We start from the raw sequence: 22,060 nt of genomic DNA on the forward strand, positions 1-22,060 counted from the left end.
ACCTGTATTAGCATCTTTACTTTGATGCTTTTCAAGCAGTAACACTCCTATCCCCTGTAAGAGGTAAGACCTTCTTTATACTCATCTCATTCTAAGAAATTTGACTCATTCTTCTTACTTCAATGATAGCTCAAATTGGTGGAAGACCAGTGTGGGAACATAAGGAAGAGATACAAATGGGTCTATGTAAATATATTCAATTATACAAATTAATAAATTTTGAATTTTTGAAAAGCCTCATACCCTTCACCATCCTTGACTTACCCTTGCCCTTGGTGATTGCGTTGTCTGCATGAGTAGAACTAGGTTCACCACACTAGTAAAACACCGCAGGCCTTTGGGACTATAAGTATAAAGATTTCGTCATTCCCTCTACAACTAATATTCCTTTAACTTAGTTATGGATAAGTAGTTGAGCATATGCCTGGCCGGACAAAAATGCTTTATGTATAAACCAAAACTTATTGTCCTCAATTTTACAATATCAGTTTGGACTGGGGACATTCTGAGAAGGATAATTATTCTGTAATAACTACAACAGGTTTCTGTTCTCCTACTTGATTCTAGAGAATTACAGAAGCACAGAGAGATGCAAACCAAAGACTTTTGTGTACAGGAAGTTATGGTGGTCTAATATAGGCCATTTCCTATTATTTATATGTTAGCCTAAAACTCTGTGAGATGCTTAGTAGATAAAGGATGAAATTTAATGTTCTATTTTTTTTATTTCACTAAATGCTAAATGATTAACATTCTTTTTCTGATTAGTAAAAAATGACTATATTATTCTGGTTTCAATTCCGTGGTTTAAGAGAGAGAAAGGGTCAATTTGTTATGTGAAATTTATTGGATACTTTGATGTCCTGGTGAGAAATGATTAGAAGTATAAAAATATCCTCATATAGTGCTGTGTCTGAACTAAAAGTTATTGCTTTGTTTATAATAGTACTTTTCTCAGTATATTTTCATATCATTATTTCCAGTTATTTGCATTGAGTTCAACTGAGCCCAATGATTTCTAGTGGGAATAAAAATGTCACATTTTTCCTTTTACTATTAATTCAGCAGAAATTGCAGAACTCATCATGGCTGACTGTGTTTGGCATCATGCACTAAAAGAGTTCCAAAAGCCCTGGGATCCAAAAGTTATTACTTTGCTTGGTTTTTTTTTAGGTGATACCAGAGAAGACTAATTGCATCCAATGAGGCAAACAAAATTTCTTACAGAACTCTTTCACATAAGACTTCAATATTCATGGCACTCTATCTTTCAGTCAGCCATCAGGCATTACAAAATTGAAGAATCTCTCCAAACACATTAGCAAGAAGTTCATCAATTTCATTGATAAGTATCAACTGGAAGTTTTCAGAAATGTCTTTGGCTCCCAAAGGTAGTGTCATTATCACAACTGCAGGTGATATGAAAATAGCAGTTCTGAAGGGAGTTGAGGCCAAAGGTCTCTGAAATGTTATCTAAGGGCTGAGTTGACCCCTCTTCCATAGTGTTGGCTGCTATGCAGGTGCTGTACACTGAGTTGAAAGTTCTACAGACTTAAAAAAATCAGGTAAGATTCTTGTTTTTCACCCTCAAAGCTGTGAAATCATGGAACTAAGGTCTGATAAATACCCACCTCTGGAAAATAATTCTTTGAGAAACAGAACCTTGGGAGTCAGTTAAAGAACAGGAAGACTTTGTAGGCTGCAGACCAAATTACTAAGGAGAAGTGATTGCCCCTGACTTATACTAACATATATTCTAACCTATTATATATCAAAAGTGTAACAAAAATCCTCTCTCAGGCTACCTATTGAAAACTACGAAATCTAATAATACCTGATTTTTTTTATTTATTTATTTATTTATTTATTTATTTATTTATTTATTTTATTTTATTTTATTTTATTTTATTTTATTTTATTTTTGAGCTGAGGAATGAACCCAGAGCCTTGCGCTTGCTAGGCAAGCGCTCTTCCACTGAGCTAAATCCCTGACCCCATAATACCTGATATTGAAGGTGGTTCAGGATTATGTGTTAGTTCCCTCATTCAGATAACATTTGTTATACACACAGAGTAATTTTGCAGGGTGGCAATCCAAAATTTTGGAAAATAACTTTGTGCTTACAAATAAATCTTAGGAATGGAATTAGGAAAATCATCTAATGCTAAAAAGAAGCCAAGATTGGGACCTGCCAGGAAAGAAGTATTTCTAGGCAGCGCTATATCTATGACTGGGCAGGAGCTTTATCCAAACAACCAATAAGGTAACTACTGAGTCTGTTTTCCATCTTGTACTTGAGAATATTGTGTTAAATCAAGGTGACAATGGTATTGTAAATCATGCAAAATTCTGGTCTAGCGTGAGTTTCTGTCATTTCCCCTTGCTTAGTGATATTCTGAGTTCACAGGCATCTCATGATGGGTTTTCCACTTTTCATGGCTGAAGTTAAGAATGTACAGGCTTATATATGGCAGGCAAGAGTTTAAACAGGTTATACTCATAGCCCATATTTACAGCATTCCCTTTACATATGTAGTTTATAAGATTTCATACTTTACAAATTATATCTGCATATACACTTTATTTAGATATCATTTATAAGTCTTCATTTATTATTAAAAGATTGACTTGACCTGGACCTTAGTAAATACACCTTCAAAACAAAGTTAATTATAATTTAAAGTCCTTCTATTTGTGAGTATTCTTTTCTATGTGCAGCAGATCTCTTGTGTTCAGGTAAATATGGACTAATGTGAGAGTGTAGGGTCAGAGAAAATTATAGTTTTAACTACTCAGACATTTTTTAATCTTGTTCTTTTTGACACATGGCCTCTTACTCATCAGAAATTTTCTGAATACAATAAAATTTCTTACTTTTTTCCTATATTTTTTATTTACATGTCAAATGTTATCCCCTTTCATGGTTTCCAAAACATAAACCCCATATCCCATTCCCCTGCCCCCTTCTTCTATGAGATTGTTCACCCTCCCCAATCACCCACTTCTTCCTGCCTCCCCCTTTTTTAACTCCCAGCTTTCATGGTCTCAGTTGAAAAGTCTGGTGAAATTCTGTTAGATCTGCCTTTATATGTTACTTGACGCTTTTCCCTCACCACTTTTATTATTCTTTCTTTGTTTTGTGAATTTGCTGTTTTGATTATTATGATAGGGGAGATATTTCTCTTTGGTCTAATATATTTGGAGTTTTGTATGTTTCTTGTATGTTAATGGGCATCTCTTTCTTTTCTATCTCTAAGGGTATTTTCTTCTATAATTTTGCTGAAGGTAATTACTGGCCCTTTAAGTTGGGAATCTTCACTCTCTTCAATACCTATTTTCCTTAGATTTGATCCCATTGTGTCCTGGATTTCATGGATGATTTGGACTAGGAGCTTTTTGTGTTTCACATTATCTTTGATGGTTATGTCAATGTTTTGTATGGTACTTTCTGCCCCTGAGATTCTCTCTTCTAACTCTTGTACTCTGTTGGTGATGGGTGCATCAGAGACTTCTGATCTCTTCCCTAGGATTTTTATCTTCAGGGTTGTCTCCCTTTGTGCTTTCTTTTTTTTTTTTTTTTTTTTTTGGTTCTTTTTTTTTGGAGCTGGGGACCGAACCCAGGGCCTTGCGCTTCCTAGGCAAGCGCTCTACCACTGAGCTAAATCCCCAACCCCACTTTGTGCTTTCTTTATTGTTTATATTTCCATTTTTAAGTCCTGGATGGTTTTGTTCAATTCCTTCACCTGTTTGGTTGTGTTTTCCAGTAACTCTTTAAGGGATTTTTGTGTTTTCTCTTCAGGGACTTCTACTTGTTGACTTGTTCTGACTTTGTATTTCATTAAAGGAGTTATTTATGTCCTCCTTAATGTCCTCCATCATCATTATAAAATGTTATTTTAAATACAAATCTTTCTTTTCAAGTGTGTTTGGATATCCACTATTTGCTTTGGAGGAAGAACTGGGCTCTGATTTTGCCAAGTAGTCTTGGTTTCTGTTGCTTAGCTTGTTGTGCTTTCTTCTTTCTATCAGGTTGTTTCTTATGATAGCTTGCCTTGCTGTTTCTGACTGTGGCTTAATCCTTTTTTATGCCTGTGTGCCAGCACTCCTGTATACCTGTTTTCTTTCAGCCTGATATGGAAACAGAGACCTGTTTCTTTGTTTGTGTGATCTGAAGCATCCAGGGGGGTTGCTTGTTGAAGAAGAGTTGGTTTTACCTCTGCTCTCAGGTTTCTGGTGCAGACAAAAACCCAAAGTGTCCTGCCCCTGACTGCTTCTAGTTCTCTGTACTAAGAGGGCACAGATGGTACTAAGTGATTTCTTCTTGGGTCAGGAATGTGAGCAGAAAGTAGTTGTCTCCTCTGCGTTCTTAGAATTGTCAGCACTTCTGAGTGTCCAGCTCTCTCCCCGACAGGATTTGGGTACAGGGAGCTTTGGGACTGGTGCAGTTCAGTTTAGGGCATAGGCAGAAACCACCTGGTTCCTGCGATTGCTTTTTTCTTAAGTACAGCTTTGAATTTATTTGCTTTCAAGTCATTCATTGCGTGCAAATTCTAAATATTGCCTATGAAGTCTGCTCCTTAAATGCTAGTTTTTCAGGTTGAAAGTATATACCTCTTACAGCTTCTAACAGCCTTTAATTTGGGAAATGTGTGAAGCAATGTGAACTCCATAGCAAGTATTCTTGTTTCAACATGTGAACCAAAAGTTATTCTTTCATATTATTTTTACTTCAACTTTTTATGGCTATTCAGATGCTGTATAGTGCCAGATAGTAGATCAGATAGGAACAGTGTACTTTTTGCATAATGTATGTTATTTTGAGTATTACCTTCATCTAACTAATTTCTGTTAGAATAATTCACTTATTTTATCTCCATTGTGTTAAGTACAATTCTTTGTACAGAACATATGTCCTCCACCCACTCTTATCCTAATTCTGTATCAGTACTTCTACATCTGCATGGGAAAAGCAGTATTTAAAAAATTAACTATTAATGTAACATGTAATTCTTCATGCTCATTTCATGATGAGTACTACTTAATAAACATAATTATTCAAGAAGAGAAAACAAGTTCTTTCCTGTTCGAATACTGTCAGTTTTAATGTTGATATAAAAGAATCATTCCCAATAGATTTCTTCCTTGAAGAAAGATGCCCAGATAAGAGAAGAATTCTGCAAGATGGGTGGGTTTGTAGAATTGAGCATTCTTTCATTTTGAGATAACCTGTCATTTTCCCTACCAGGATTACTTTGCCCTATCCTTAATCCTGACATTACAAAATATATAATGGGAAATTACTCCATCAATATGTGCACTTGAAGACTTAACTAATTCAGGTTGAACTTTATTAGTATTTCAATAACTGTGGAAGTTAATGTAAGCAGTATTTTGTTCTGTGGACAACTATGGGTTTTCAGTCTTCAGCTAATATGATTCTTGTTTATTTGGGAAAACTGCTGCATAGTACCATTTAAGATACAAAAATAATCATCATTTTTCTCTGAGAAATGTTTGGCAGCATATTTTGAAGTCAGTTTTTCTCAGTAACAGTATGGATGCCAGGAATTTGGGAGTAGGAATAACATATCTGTTACAGAGTGTAGTTGGACTTCTAGGAAACATCTCTCTCATTTTCTACTACTTGATTATTTACTATAAGAAACACAAAATAAAGCCCATGGATTTGATTCTCATGCATCTGATCATAGTTAACATCTTGATCATTCTCTCTAAAGGATTGGCTACCACAATGGGATGTTTTGGCTTGAAACTTTTCTTTAATGATTGGAGCTATCATTTTTTTATGTATGTTCTAAGAGTTTTCAGGAGCATGTCCATTGTCACCATCTGCCTCTTGAGTGTCTTCCAGGCTATCACCATCATGCCAAGAAACTCCTGTTTGAAAAATCTTAGAGTCAAGTCTACAATGGACATTAGTTTCTGCATTTCTCTCTGCTGGGTCTTGTACATCATTATAAATGTTATTTTCCCTTTGTACATGTCCATAACATTAAGTAGGAAAAATATAACAAAGGATACAAATTTCAAGCTCTATACTATTGTAGGATATGACAAAATCACAGGTTCATTATATACAACTTTTTTTGTGTTTCCTGAAATTCTGTTTTCTGGTCTCATCACTTGGTCCAGTAGCTCAATGATTGTCCTTCTGTACAGGCACAAACGACGAGTTCAATACCTCCAAAGTACTCATGCTTCCCATAGCAGCTCCCCTGAATCCAGAGCCACTCAGAACATTCTGGTACTAGTTTCCATCTTTCTTGCTTTTTATACAATCTCTGCCATCTCACATGCTTACAGTGCTCTTTTTCACAGTTCAGATAAGTGGCTGATGATTTTCTCAAACATTTTAACTTTGTGTCTTCCCACTTCAAGCCTTTTTGTACTTATGAGTCACTCATCCTCTCTCTCCAAACTCTGCTTTCTCTAGGAAAAATATACAAAACTCTTAAATATTTTGAATACTTTTGCAGGGTGCAATTTTCAAAAAGAAAACAAAGCACAGACATGCTTTGGAGAAGACATTATAAAGCCAAATGCCTTTATAAGTTAATTGTAATGGTTATTTAGATTACTTATGCTGGTGGAACATTCATCTGAGATTAGCAAAATTGAGGTGATCTGGGGATTTTGATACAATAATTGAAACATTTTGCACCTTTTTGTTCAGGCTTTCTTGATGAGGACATGCTCAATATGTTTTAGGAAATCATCCCCAGTTTTGTTATCAGGTGGGCTGATACATAAAATACTGAATGCTCTGTACATTTCCCTATATGTTCTAACACAGCATTACTTCCTAGGCCCAAGACTATGTATCCAGAACCATCAATTAAGTGCTGGTAAATTTTTACTATGGAAAGTCTTGTACAGCTCACTTATGCTCCAGGACATGAATGATCCAAATGCCTCTTATAATTATGCTCCATATCTCATTGCCTACAGCTGCTTCTGAGATATGAGTCCCTGTCTGCCATGAGCTTTTTAATAACTACACTCTATCATGAATCAAAGTAGAAATAATACTTCTTATAAAGACTCAATAAATGTTATACAGACTGAGCAAGGGTAAGAATATTGACCCAAGGCTTGTTATTGTTGATTTATAGTGTCACATTTACATGTTATGGGCCTCTTCTATCTATGTATTGATCATGTCAGCACTACTCTTTTTAGGTTAACCATGAGCCCTTTTCACCTATATTCTTCCACATACACACAAATAATGTAACACTCTAATAAGTAGAAAACAATGTATCTTCTGGTCTTTATTATGGGTAGGACAGAGAGAGCTAGATTTCATAAAGAACAGAAAAATCCCTGTGCTTTCCAACATTAGCTCACAATTCCAACAGTGACATCAACAACACAAGCAATAGCTTGAAGGTAACAGTAAAGTTAGAGAGAGTGACCAAGAACACTAAATATTTGAGATACTGAGAGATAAATCATTGCAAAGATATAAGACTACACGCATGCATTACTGAGATCTGACAAGATTTAATGGCTAAGAGCCTGCAAGGTCTTATATCTGTGGTCCACTTCTGGTTAGTTTCTACATTGTGATGTTTCCATTATATCCTAAAACAGTGTTAACTCAGTGTTCAAGACATTGGGTGGGGATTCACATTCATTCTTTCTCAGTCAAAGAAATTGTTCCTAGGGGAGATAATAGAAATTCAAAAAAATGAAAGAAATCAGGTACTGGGCCTTTTAGCTTAAAAGAGCCCATGAGAAAAATGCAGATGTAATGGTCTTTATACTATATACAGAGCATATCAATTGTCTGATAAACGAGTTCTTTTTCCTTTGGTGTTTGACACAAATAAAAAAGAATCACACAAAAATACTTTATCACATATTGATATAGAACAGGGAAAAAGACATATGGCTACAAGATGATGGAGGACTCACAAATGATTGAAGATGAAAGGAAAAGACATAATATTTTTGGAATAGATACAGCAGATACATCAGAAGGATGAAAATATGGGGTTGCATGCCAAATAAACAAGAGTGGCTGCAATGAGGTGAGCAGTGATGGGGGCAGCAAAACTCTAATACCAATGGGTATACAATTAAACCGAGTTCTCCAAAAATAAAATGAAAATTCTAAGAAACACAAAAATTGTGCCATATCCTTAGCCATCATGAAAATGAAAATTAAAGGTACCTTGATACTTGACTTTACCAGTGACAATAGCTTTGTTTCATGAAACAAATTATTCCAAATTCTGATGAGGATGCTGCAAAAATGGGACCATACGTCACTGTCTATTAAGGTACAAACTCTTGTAGGCACTATTGAAAACATTGCGGAGAGTCTTCAAAAAGCAATAATTATAACTACCATATATCCAGCTATTTTACACTTGACTATATAACAGTATCCTACTATAAAGTTAAAAACTCATTCACACTCATTGTTATTCTAGTCACAATGTCTCTGAAATGTAAGCAATGTAGAATTTCATCAAATGATAAACAAATGACTAAGATGTGATACACTTTAAAATGGAATGCTATTCATTTGCTAAAGTATATAAAATTTCTAAAACATGAATTGAGTTGGAATATTCACTCTGATAGTAGAGAACCTGAAATAAGAACATAGCATGTTTTATCTTATTTTTCATGTTAGTTTTGAATCTCCGTGTATCTATTATGCTGAATGGGTTTATTTGGATTTGCTTTCATCTTTTTTCAAATTAAAAAAATATGTGTTCATCTGGGGAGAGAAATCAGGCATTAGAAATAAGTTTATCATATTGATATGTAGAGAAATATAGAGAGCATTTTCGTCATTAAGGATTGATGTAGAGTGGTCTCAACACAATGTGTGTGGTGCAATCTCTGCGAAAGTTGTCCAGAGCTATGGAAGAAAGCAGACTGAAGAAGGTATTGGAAGCAAGCATTACACACCTTTGCTCCAATGGCTTCTGGTTTACATCTTGTCTTGACTTCCTGCCTTGACTTCCTGCCTTGATTTTTTTGCCATAACATCCCTTAGTGATAATCAGCTACCAAGAAGTATAGGGTACAACAATTGTTTTATCCACAAGTTGTTTTGCGTGTTTCTCATAGTATTATAATAGTAACTGATATAGAAATTGGCACCATGTTCACCTATGATGGATTTACTCATGTAGTTTTATGAAATAAAGTATAGGAATTTTACAAATTCAATATCTTTAAATGCTTAGAACTTTTGGTCTGTTCTATGGAAGAATGTAAAATAAGAATTGTAGCTTTCTTCTGATCTGTACCTGCTTGGGGACAGGTCAGCCTGCCTCCCCCCACCTCTTTTGACAGCAAACATTCAGGAAGGCTCTCAGGAAATCTGCTGCAGACAGAACAAAAATTAGGATATCCACCCTACTGATTGCAGCTTGTGAGAACACTAATGTGCCCAGCAGAAATGGGACCCCTTCCCTATGCATGAAAGACATCTCTCTTTCAGTCTGCACCTCTGTGCAAGCAGATAAGCCTGGCTTCCATTGACCTTCAACACCACACAGTGTAGAGAACTCAATAGAGATCTACTGCACCCAGGGTATCAGTCTGCAGGGCTCCCAGGAAATGTGCTGAAACCAGGGTAATAGTCTATAAATCTCCCAGGAGATTGGCTGCACCCAGGAACACAGATCACCCAGGAGATCTGCAGCAACTGAAAAACACTGGAGGCAGGCTCCACACAGAGTCACCCAGGACAGCTAACACCAGAGATAACCAGATAGTGAGAGGCAAACACAAGATCCTAAGCAGCAGAAGCCGATATATTTTAACACCATCAAAATCCAGCTCTCCCACCACAGGGAGTCATGAGCTTCCCAACATATGTGAATAGCATGATACTGACCTACATTCCTATCTGAAGAACATTATAGAAACCTTTAAAAATATGAGTAATTCATAGAGTTAGAAAGAGCAATTTGGAAATTGATTTGGAACAAAAAAATCCAGGATAGAAATAATTTACTCAACAAGAAAAGAACTTCTGGGGAAATCACCATCCCTGATCTCAAGCTGTATTACAGAGCAATCATGATTAAAACTGCATGGTATTATTACAGAGAAGGCAGAAAGATCAGTAGAATAGAACTAAAGACCAAGAAAGTAACCCATAGACCTGTGGTCACTTGATCTTTGACAAAGAAGCTAAAACTACCAAACAAAAAAAGGACAGCACTTTCAACAAATGAGGCAGGTTCAACTGGCAGTCAGCATCTAGAAGAATGCAAATGGATACATTCTTATCTCTCTATACAAAACTAAAGTCCAAGTAGATCAAGGACCTGCACATAATACCAGATACACTGAAACTATTAAAAGAAATAGTGGGGAAGAGTCCAAATTCTTGGGCAAAGGAAAAAATTCACTGAACAGAACACCAATGACTTATGCTCTAAGATCAAGAATCCATAAATGGGACCTCATAAATTGCAATATCCTTGTCATCAGGGACAGGCAAATCAAAAGAAACCTGAATTCCACCTCACACCAGAAAGAATGGCTAAGATCAAAACTAAAGTGACATCAGATTCTGGCGAGGATGTGGAGAAAGAGGAACACTCCTCCATTTTTGGTGAAATTGCAAGTTGGTACAACCACTCAGGAAATTATTCTGGCAGTTCCTCAGAAAATTGGACATAGTACTACCTAAGGAGCCAGTTATACCACTCCTGCGCATATACCCAAAAGAGGCTCCAACATTTAAAAAGTACATATGCTCCCCTATGTTCAGAGAAGCCTTATTTATAATGGCCAGATACTCTGAATCTAAGAGAAGAGAAAGTGGGGAAGAGCCTCAAACTCATTGATACAGGGGGAAATTTTCTAAACAGAACTCCAGTAGCTCAGGCTCTAAGATCAACAAAAGATAATTGGTAACTCATGAAACTGTAAAGAATCTATAATTCAAAAGACACAGTTACTTGGACAAATCAGCAATGTACAGATTGGGGGAAACTCTTCACTAAACTCTCCACATCCAAAAGTAGGTTAATATCCAAAATATATAAAAAACTCAAGAAGCTAACCTCCAGAAAACCAAAAATCACAAATAATGTGGTGCAAAAATAGAGAATTTGAAACTGAAGAATCTCAATGGCAAAGAAGCACCTAAAGAAATATTCAATATCCTTAGTCACCAGGGAAATGCAAATCAAAATGACCCTGAGATTACACCTTACACCAATCAGAAAAACTCAGGCAATATTAGATTCCCTATTGCTGCTGGTTAGCAAACTGGTTCTACCACTTTGACAATCTGTCTTGTGGTTGGTCAGAGAATTGGACATAGTTTTACTTGAAGACCCATCTAAACCAACATTACTGGACATATTCCCAAAATAAGGTCCAATATTTAACAAAGACACATGACACACTATGTTCATTGCAGCCTTTTTTCTAATAACCAGAAGCTGGAAACAACCCACATGTCCCTCAACAGAAGAATGGATAGAAAAAATGTGGTACATTTACACAATGGAATTCTACTCAGATTTAAAAGGACAACTTCGCAAATTTTTCAGGCAAATTGATGGAAGTAGAAAATATCATCCAGAGTGAGGTAATGCAGACCGAAAAGATATACTTGACATGTAATTACTGATAAGTGTACATTAGCTCAAATCCTCAGAATACCTATGTTGTAACTCACAGACCTTATGAAACTTAGAAAGAAGAAAGGCCAAAGTGTGGATGTTTCAGTCCTATGTAGAAGGGGGAACAAAATAATCGTGTGAGGCAGAGGGCGGGAGGATCTTGAGTGAAAGAAGACAGGGCAGAAAAATGAGGAGGGGGTGGAGACAGGGTCAGGTATGGGAAGAGACTGGCGAGAAATCCAGAGGGTGAGGAGGATGAATAGAAGTAAGTAGCAGAGAGAGTGGGGAACACAGAGAAGGGGCAACCACTAGAAATTCCCAGATGCCAGGGATGTGAGGGGCTTCCAGGACCCAATGTGGATGATATAGCCAAAATACCCAAGGGAGGGAAGATATAACCTGAAGAGACCAAGTCCAGGAGTAGACAAGGCCCTCAGTTGAGGGAAGGGGCCACAAACCCACCTAAAATTTTTAACCCAGATTGCTCCTGTCTAAAGGAAATGCAGAAACAAAAAAAGGGATAGAGACTGAAGGAAAGGCCCTACAGGTACTACCCCACATTGAGATCCATCCCATCAGCAGATCCCAAAGACACTATTGCTGATGCCAAGAACTGTTTACAGACAGTAGCCCAGTAGGGCTCTCCTATGAGAGACTCTGCCAGCACCTAAGACAGATACATACAATTCACAGCCAACCATTGGACTGAGCGAGGGACCCAAATGGAAGAGTTAGAGAAGGACTAAATGATTTGATGTGGACTGCAACCTCAAGGGAAGATAACAGTATCAACTACCTGGAACCCTCAGAGCTCTAAAGGCCTAAACCACTAACTAAAATATATGTGGGTGGGTCCCTGGCCCTAGCTACATATGAAGCAGAGGATCACCTTATCTGTCATTAACGGGAGGAGAGGCAATTTGTCCTGTGGAGGCTTTTTGACCCAGAGAAAGGGATACTAGATGGGTGAGGCAGAAATGAGGGGAGAGGGTTTGGATGGGAGACTGGGAAGGGAGACAAAGTTTGAAATGTAAAAAAATAAAATAATTAACAAAAGAAAATCTTGCAAAGTAATTTTGTATAATGGGGTCATGGATTTTGAAATTTAAGAGAAGCAAAACCTGTACAGTAGCAGTAATGTAAGGCTTTTTCAATTAATTCAATTATTCTTTGACTCCCCCTTTATATGGTGACCCCATTCACATTAATATATACATTTTACACTAGTATATTTTATGAGGCTTTTATATCACTGGACTGTCTCTTTCCCATTACCAACTTTATAATTACACAGACACATATTATTTATATAGCTCAAGCCTTATAGATTATGCTTATTCCCAATTATCTCATATAAATTAATATCCTAATTATACTAGTCCACATCTGCCATTGTATTTAACCCCTATATATTGGACTTACTCTGTGGCTGGCTGGTGAACCTCTCCCCCCATACACAACTTATTATTTCCCAGTGTTCCTTCTTTTTCTTCTTTTTTTTTTTTCTTTTCTTTTTTTCGGAGCTGGGGACCGAATCCAGGACCTTGCGCTTGCTAGGCAAACACTCTACCACTAAGCTAAATCCCCAAATCCGTGTTCCTTCTTCTAAACAGATATCCTGACTTTCCTCTCCTGCCACACTATAGGCCATTGGCTCTTTATTAAACCAATCAGAGAGAGAGTGTGATGTCGAGGAATATTTAAAAACACCGAGACAAGTGATGAGCAGTTAGAATAACAGTAGTAAATTCTAGACAATTTGCTGCAAGCTTCAGGTACAGAAATCAACAGTTGAATAGTACAATGATTAGCCCGACATAGTGTACAGAATATTTCCATAACATCTCCCCCAATTTCTCCAATAAAAGGCTCTGTTTCTAATAACAGTAAACTGTCTACAATAGAAACAATAATGTGAACTATCTGGAAAGAATTACATTTACCATGTCTAGTCCATTTGTATGTGACAAACTTGGGGAAAGTACTCCTTTACCTATTCTATATTGGAAAGTCCACAGTTCTGTTCCTAAATCACTTGCTATCACAACTTGTATTTGTCAAGCTAAGAATACTTTTAGACCTTATAACATTCCTTAACTCTTAACTCTTTAACCCTTAAGCTAAATTTGAGATCATAATTCTCTAGTCTTCAACCCCAACAAATGTGAAAAGGATATTACTTAAATAAACAGTCCAATGTGCATCCAAAACTACAAAAATAACAAAGACTAAAGTCTAAATCAGTCACCCAATATGTATCTGCAATATTTGAACACATGTCTTTAGCATACATACCTAAAATATTTGACATAGTTATTTGTGAACCAGGAATATTGAAGAATTGGCATACCTCAACTGTTCAAAGTTGATCAAACAACTTAGTGTTTTGCTTCTCTGAACTTTGGACAGCATGCTGTCAACCATCAAGGCAAGAGGAATTTTTTGCCAAATGGCTGGCTTGTCCATCTTTGAAGCAAATTCCATGAGGAAGTTCTTCATTGCCCATCATCATTTTGAAGCAGTATGAGATGTTGCCAGGACAAGACATGTCTCACTGTCATGAAAAGCCTTAAAATATAAAAAAATAAAATAATAAATAAAAATAAAAAATAAAACTTAATTGTCATATTCTGTAGATCTCTGAAGTGTTTGAAGTACATCACACTAACAAGTATCTGATAGACAAATATTTATTCTTTCTAGCTATGTGCAATCTGTGTATCTTTGAAAACATCTACAGGGAGGTAAATAAGTATTTTTTTTTGTAATAAACTAATCCCTAAGACTACCTCAACGTTGGTTTGCTAAGTTTCATTTCTTTCTTTCTTTTACACTCCAGATTTTATTCCCCTTCCAGTCCAACCACCACCTTCGATGGTTCCACATCCCATACCACACATCCCACAATCTCCATGAGGGTGTTCCCATACCACCCACCTCAATAGAACTCTTAACTTGCTAGGGCACCCAGTCCTTCAGGGTCAGGTACATCTTCTCTGACTGAACCCTTACCTCGGAGTCCTCTACTGTATATGTGGTTGGGACCTTATCTCAGCAGGTATATGCTGCCTAGTTGGTGGCTCAGTGTCTGAGAGATCTCCTGGGTCCATGTTATTGGAAACAGTTGATCCTCCTACCAGGTTGCCCTCCTCAGCTTCCTCCAGCTTTCCCCTCATTCAATCAGAGGGGTCAGCACCTTCAGTTCACTGCTTGGGTGCACATATCTACATCTGTGTCTTTCAGCTTCTTCTTGAGTCTTTTGGAGGGCAGTTATGAAAGTTCCATTTTGTGAACGCCCAATAACTTCAGTAAAGGTATTAGGTACTGGGGCCTCCCCTTGAGCTGGATCCTACTTTGGGCCTGTGGTTGGACCTTCTTTCACTCACGTTCTTCTCCATTTCCATCCCTGAATTTCTTTCAGATGGGAAGAATTATGGGACAGAGTTTTGACTGTGGCATAACAACTCCATCCCTCATTTGATGCCCTGTCTTTCTGCTGGAGGTGGGCTCAAAAAATTCCCACTCCCCACTGTAGGGCATTTCATGTAGGATCCCACCTTTGAGTTCTGAGAGTTTGTCACTTACAAGGTCTCCTGTATTCTAGAGGGTCCTGGCAACCTCTCTCCTCCCAAAGTCGCCTGTTTCCATTTTTCTGCTGGCCCTCAGGGCTTCAGTACTTTTCCCACACCCAGTACCAGATCATGTACCCCTCTCTCCCCACTTCCACCCCTTTTGTTCCCCTGTTCCTCCCTCCCTCCCACCTTATGGTTGATTTCTTCTCCCTCCCAAGGAGGACTTGAGCCCTTAAGTTTGTTGAAATTTTTGAGTCCTGTGGACTGTTCCTTGGGTATTCTGTACTTTTTTAAGGCAAATATTCATTTATTAGTGAGAACATACCGTGAACATCTTTTTGGGTCTGAGTTACTTCACTCAGTATGATATTTTCTAGTTCCATCCATTTGCCTACAAAACACATGACATCCTTGTTCTTAATAGTTGAGTAGTATTCCATGGTGTAAATGCACCACTATTTTCTGTATTCATTCTTGTGTCGTGGGGCATCTGAGTTGATTCCAGCTTCTGTTTATCACATATAAGGCCACGATGAACATAGTGGACTATGTGCCACTGTGGTATGGTGGGGCATCTTTGGGGTATATTCCCAAGAGTGGTATTTCTGGGTTTTTGCAGGTCTATTTCCAATTTTTGGAGGAACCACTAAATTGATTTCCTAAGTAGTTGTGCCAGTTTGCAATTTCACCAGCAATGGGAGGAGTGTTCCTTTTTCTCCACATCCTTGCCAACATGTGTTATCACCTGATATTTTTATCTTAGCCATTGCCATTCTGATTGGTTTAAGGTGAAATCTCAGGGTCATTTTGATTGCATTTCTCTGATCACTAAGGTCTTTGAACATTTCTTTAGATGTGTCAAGATTTGACTGTTGTGAATTCTTGGCTTAGTTCTATACCCCGTATTTTGATAGGCACTTTGGATTTTGGTGGTTAGCTTCTTGAGTTCTTTATATATTTTGGATATTAGCACTTTATCAGATGTGGGGTCAGTGGAGATTTTTTTCGCAATCTGAAGGTTGCTGATTTGTCTTATTAACTGTGTCCTTTGCCTTACGGAAGCTTTCCAGTTTTACCCGGTTCCAAATATCAGTTTCTGATCTTAGAGCATGAGCCGTGGAGTTCTGTTTAGAAAATTCCCCCTCTGTGCCAATGAGTTCAAGCCTCTTTCCCACTTTCTCTTCTCTTAGATTCAGTGTATCTGAATGTATGTTGAGGTTCTTGATCCACTTGGACATGAGCTTTGTGCATGTTGTCAACTATGTGTTTATTTTCATTTTTCTACATACAGACAGCCAGTTAGACCAACATTTATTGAAGATGCTTTCTTTTTTCCACTGTATATTTTTGGTTTCTTTGTCAAAATTCAAGAGTGAATAAGTGTGGTTTTATTTCTGAGTCATCAATTCTATTCCATTGATCAACCTTTCTGTGCCTGTACCAAAACCATGCAGATTTTATCACTATTGTTCTGTAGGAAAGCTTGAGGACAGGGAGGTTGATTTGCCCAATTGTTGTTTCATTGGTAATAATTGTTTTTGCTATTCTGGGTTTTTGCCTTCTAGATAAATTAGAGAATTGCACTTCCATGTCTTTGAAGAATTGTGCTGGGAATTTAGCGGGGGATTGCATTGAATCTGTGGAGTGCCTTCAGTAGAATTGCCATTTTTCTATGTTAATTCTGCCAATCGATGAGCATTGAAGACCTCTCAATTTTCTGAGATCTTTTTTGATTTCTTTCTTGCAAGACTTGAAGTTATTGTCACACAGATCTTTCTCTCATTTGGTTAGAGTTACTCCAAGATATTTTATATTATTTATGGCTATAGTGAAGGGAGTTGTTTCTCCACTTTCTTTCTCAATATGTTTATCATTTGTTTAAAGGAAGGCTACTGATTTATTTGAATTAATTTTGTAGCTGTCCACTTTGTTGAAGTTGTTTATTAGTTGGAGAAGTTCTCTCATAGAATTTTTGAGGTTGCTTATGTATACTATCATATCATCTGCAAATAGTGGTACCAATATTTATTCTTTGCCAATTTGTATCCCTTTGATATCACATAGCATTTGTATTCTTTTGTAACTGGGTTACTTCACTCAGGATGACATTTTCTACTTCTATCCATCTGCCTAATAATTTCATGAAATCATTGTTTTAATGGCTGAATAGTACTCCTTTGTGTAAATGAACCACATTTTCTGTATCCATTCCTCTGTGGAAGGACTTCTGTGTTCTTTCCAGCTTCTGGTTCTTATAAATAAGACTGCTATGAACATGATGGAGCATATGTACTTGTTATTTATTGGAGTGTCATTTGTGTATACACCCAGGAATGGTATACCTGGGTCCTCAGGTTTACTATGTCCTATTTTCTGAGGAACAACCAGACTGAATCCAGAGTGGTTGTTCCAGCTTGCAATTCCACCAGCTATGGAAGAGTGTTGCTCTATCTCCACATGCTTACCATCATCTGCTATCACCTTTGTTTTTGATCTTAGCCATTGTGACTGGTGGGAGGGTGAATCTCAGGGCCAATTTGATTTATATTTCTTCTTGGAGCCATCCAATATGGGAATATTCTTCTTGTGGTTCTTCATGAGGTAGTACCGCAGGAAGAACGTTTGTGGAGGGCAAGGCTTTGTCTTATGAGATATTTAGGGTTGCTATATAGTGATAAAAAGGTTACTTATCTAAGTCTAAGTTACCATGCTACAGTATCTGATTCACATATCTAAGTCTACATTACTATGCTAGTATAGCTGACCTGCCTTCTGTGTTACTCTGAGAACTTCATTCAGAAACTTCATTCTGTGGCATAAGCATTCCAGTATAATACAGTAGGAGATAAATAAAAATCACTAGCTATATCCTCTTTCCTTATGTCCTGATGCCTGTTGCTTGTTGGGCTAGGGGGAATTTTGAAGCAATAAAATTCTATTGAACCAGGATTAAAGAATAATACTTGCAGAAGAGAAAACATGTAGATAGGAAAATACAAACCACTGAACTGAGAATAGGTCCCCTATTGAAGGAATCAGAGAAAGAACTGGAAGAGCTTGAAGGGGCTCGAGACCCCAAAAGTACAACAATGCCAAGCAACCAGAGCTTCCAGGGACTAAGCCACTACCTAAAGACTATACATGGACTGACCCTGGACTCTGACCCCATAGGTAGCAATGAATATCCTAGTAAGAGCACCAGTGGAAGGGGAAGCCCTGGGTCCTGCTAAGACTGAACCCCCAGTGAACTAGTCTATGGGGGGAGGGCGGCAATGGGGGGAGTGTTGGGAGGGGAACACCCATAAGGAAGGGGAGGGGGGAGGGGGATGTTTGCCCGGAAACCGGGAAAGGGAATAACACTCGAAATGTATATAAGAAATACTCAAGTTAATAAAAAAAAAAACTGCAAAAAAAAAGAAAATATGTATAAAGTCATGTAAGTTAATATGTAGATTCATAGATTCACATTTATGAATTTTCATTATATACAGTTTGGTCCACCTTACCTGCATACTCACAATTACATACATAAACCCACACATGCAAGCATTCTCACAATTACATACTTATACATACACATCTATAGTTACATACGCATATGGAGCAAAAGACCAAGCACCAGTGCCAAAAGAACTCACTGATTGTGGACAAAAAATGAGCTTCAATCTTTACTACATAGAGAGAGAAAAAGCTTCTACCATTTTAATGCTAAATGAATTAAACCTAAGTATGTAAGAAAAAGTCTTTGTTCCTTTTACTAAGAATAAGCCTGCCTTGCTACTAAGAAAGGACCTTTTCTGTCCCCTCGTAAAGAGAAGTCTGCCTGCTCCTTCTGCTTTCTGCACCTTCTTCATTTTCCTCTTTCCTTCTGCATTCTGCACATTGCTTTCCTAGTTTTTTATGTTACCTATAGTTCTAATATATTCCACTCTTCATTCTCTTTCTAATCTTGCTCTGTCCTCCTGCTCTGAAGTTCCAACAATGCTCTCACTTTAAATGCCTTTTCTCCCAATGCTATTCCTATATTTCTAAGTTCTTCTTGAGTTCAGTTCTGTCTAAAAACTGTTTTGTCTAAAATCTTCTCCTCAGCTCAGTTCCCCCATTCTTAGCTTATTTCTTTCTCATAGCTCAATTCTTCTCAGCTCAATTCTAACTCTTCTCTTTGTCCTCAGCATAAAAAAATCCCATGTTTAGAAGTTCATCAAAAGTTCACACAAAAAATAAAATCATAAATTGAAATAAATGTTTGCAACAGAGAATGTTTACATACATATCTACTAGGAGTATTTATCTGGCCAAACATTCATCACCTGTCACAGCTCCACCAGTTCACTGAAGGTTTAAAACCAAGTTAGTAGTCAAGTTTTAAATAGACAAACCCAATCAATATTTTATCTTCTGTCCTAGTGCCTATAATAAAACGTGACTTTTTACGACCTTTAATTAATTGTTGTACAACCTCTTGGAATTTGCTCTGAGTAGGAAGAAGTCTAGATAACACCTGAGAGCAAATAACTAGTGACACAATGGAGACCGGCAGAGTTCTTATTGCAGTTTTGACTATCAGAAAAGGATCTAATAGCAGTTCCACTCTAAATGAGCTTAATAATCACTGATATCATTTTAGGAATTCATATAAGATCATCATTAAGACTTAAGAAGTCATCTATTAGTCTATATAGCACAATTACAAGACACTACATCTTTGTAGATCCACAGAGATCTGTTCAAAAGTGGTGGGCCAATACCTAGTGACTATTATACTGTTTAGTAATAACAGAAAAAGCGTATTAACAACAAGAATCTTTCCTAAAATGAATTCAATGACATTACCTAATGAACTCTCATTGCAGATTACATTATAATCCAAAGCACACCATTTCAGGGAGATTACCTGTTAGTTATTAGCATGTCTTATTATGTCTCCTGAAACATTTGCCTGATGACTAAGCACGTTTAACATTTTTTTAGGTTCTTCTCAATTATTAGAGATTCCACAGTTGAGAATTCTTTGGTTACCTTTGTACCCCATTTTAATAGGGACATTTGGTTCTCTGGAGTCTAGCTTCTTGAGTTCTTTGTCTGACCCATCTTAACTCCTTGTACAATTCTCAAGTCCAAGTGGATCAGAGACAACTACAGAAAACCAGATATATTGAATCTATTAGGAGAGAAATTGGGAAAGAGCCTCAAACACATTGGCACAGGGGAAAACTTCTTGAACACAACACCAATGACCCAGGCCCTAAGATCATCTATGGACAAATGGTATCTCATAAAACTGAAAACCTTTTGTAAGAAAAAGGACATCATCAATAGCAAAAAACAGCAACCTAGTTTGGGAAAAGATCTGTACCAACCCTACATCCAATAGAGGGCTAATATCCAATATGTATAAGAACCTGAGAGGTAATAGTAGATTTCAAGGACTAGAATTTTACATTACAATTTTAAGTGAATAGCACATGTACCATATCTTAAACTAGACTTGAAACATAAATACAATTTCTTGTAAAAAATAACATTAATTTTTATCTATACACAAAAATCAATATTAATGTAAAATATCTTGCTTCTTGTTATTTTATAGTTAAAAAGTAGATTCAATCTAGCACCAGCCTGCAGGACACCTCGGTGTCCCTGTGTCCACACAAAGAAGGACTTTCAAAAGAAACACAAAAATCCCTTAAAGAATTACAGGAAAACAGAACCAAACAGGTGAAGGAAATGGACAAAATCATCCACGACTTTATAATGGAAATAGAAACAATAAAGAAATCACAGGGGAAGAGAAACCTAAAGATAAAAAATCTAGGAAAGAGATGAGGAGTCATAGACACAAGTATAACCAGCAGAATACAAGATATAGAAGAGAGAATAGTGCGTACGAAGATACCATAAAAAACATTGACATAACAGTCAAAGATAAGATAAAATGAAAAAAGCTCCTAACAAAAAACACCCAGGGAATTCAGGACACAATGAGAAGATCAAATCTAAGGATAATAGGTATAGAAGAGAACGAAGACTCCTAAATTAAAGGGCCAGTAACTATCTTTGACAAAATTATAAAAGAAAACTCACCTAAACTAAAGAAAGAGATGCCCATAAACATAGAAGAATCCTACAAAACTCAAATATATCAGACCAGAAAAGGAACTCCTCCCATTACATAACAGTCAAAACACCCAAAACATAGAACAAAGAAAGACTATTAAAAGAACAACAAAGGGAAAAAAGGTCAAGTAACATATAAAAACAGACTTATCAGAATTACACTAGACTTCTCACCAGAGACTATGAAAGCCAGAAAATAATAGGCAGATTTCATACAAACCCTAAGAGAACACAAATGCCAGCCCAGGTTACTGTATCCAGCAAAACTCTCAATTAGCATGGAGAAACCAAGATATTGCATGACAAATCCCAATTTGCACAATATCTTTCTACAAAAACAGCCCTACAAATGATAATAGATGGAAAACTCCAACACAGGAAGGGAAACAACATTTTAAAAAAGAAAGATTCCTTGCAATGAAACCAAAAGAAGACTCACAAACATAATTCCATAATTTGTTGTTTCTATCAACAAAAATAACAGGAAACAACAATCATTGGTCCCTAATATCTCTCAACATCAATGGACTCAATTCCCCAATAAAAAGACATAGACTAACACACTAGATACGAATAGAGGACCCAGCTTTTTGCTGCATACAGGAAATATACCTCAGTGACAAAGACAGATATTTCCTCAGAGTAAAAGACTGGAAAACAATTTTCCAAACAAATGGTCCAAAAAACAAACAAACAAAACAAAACAAAACAAAACAAAACAAACCCCCGCCCCCTCAAAA

At 36.9% G+C, this 22,060-nt stretch overlaps 1 protein-coding gene across 1 annotated transcript; it reads left to right on the top strand.

The window, feature by feature from the left end:
• The first annotated feature begins 5,504 nt into the window (after window positions 1-5,504).
• Window positions 5,505-6,455, top strand: Vom1r9 (vomeronasal 1 receptor 9). Its single transcript, NM_001167547.1, has one exon. The coding sequence runs from the start codon at window positions 5,556-5,558 to the stop codon at window positions 6,453-6,455; it is 900 nt and encodes a 299-aa protein (NP_001161019.2). The 5' UTR covers window positions 5,505-5,555.
• The last annotated feature ends 15,605 nt before the right edge of the window (window positions 6,456-22,060 follow it).

This window comes from Rattus norvegicus, chromosome 1, assembly GCF_036323735.1.
Source record: "Rattus norvegicus strain BN/NHsdMcwi chromosome 1, GRCr8, whole genome shotgun sequence".
Taxonomy (NCBI): domain Eukaryota; kingdom Metazoa; phylum Chordata; class Mammalia; order Rodentia; family Muridae; genus Rattus; species Rattus norvegicus.

Coding starts and splice junctions, on each gene's coding strand:
- Vom1r9 (NM_001167547.1), top strand. CDS start 5,556: ATGGATGCCAGGAATTTGGGAGTAGGAATAACATATCTGTTACAGAGT.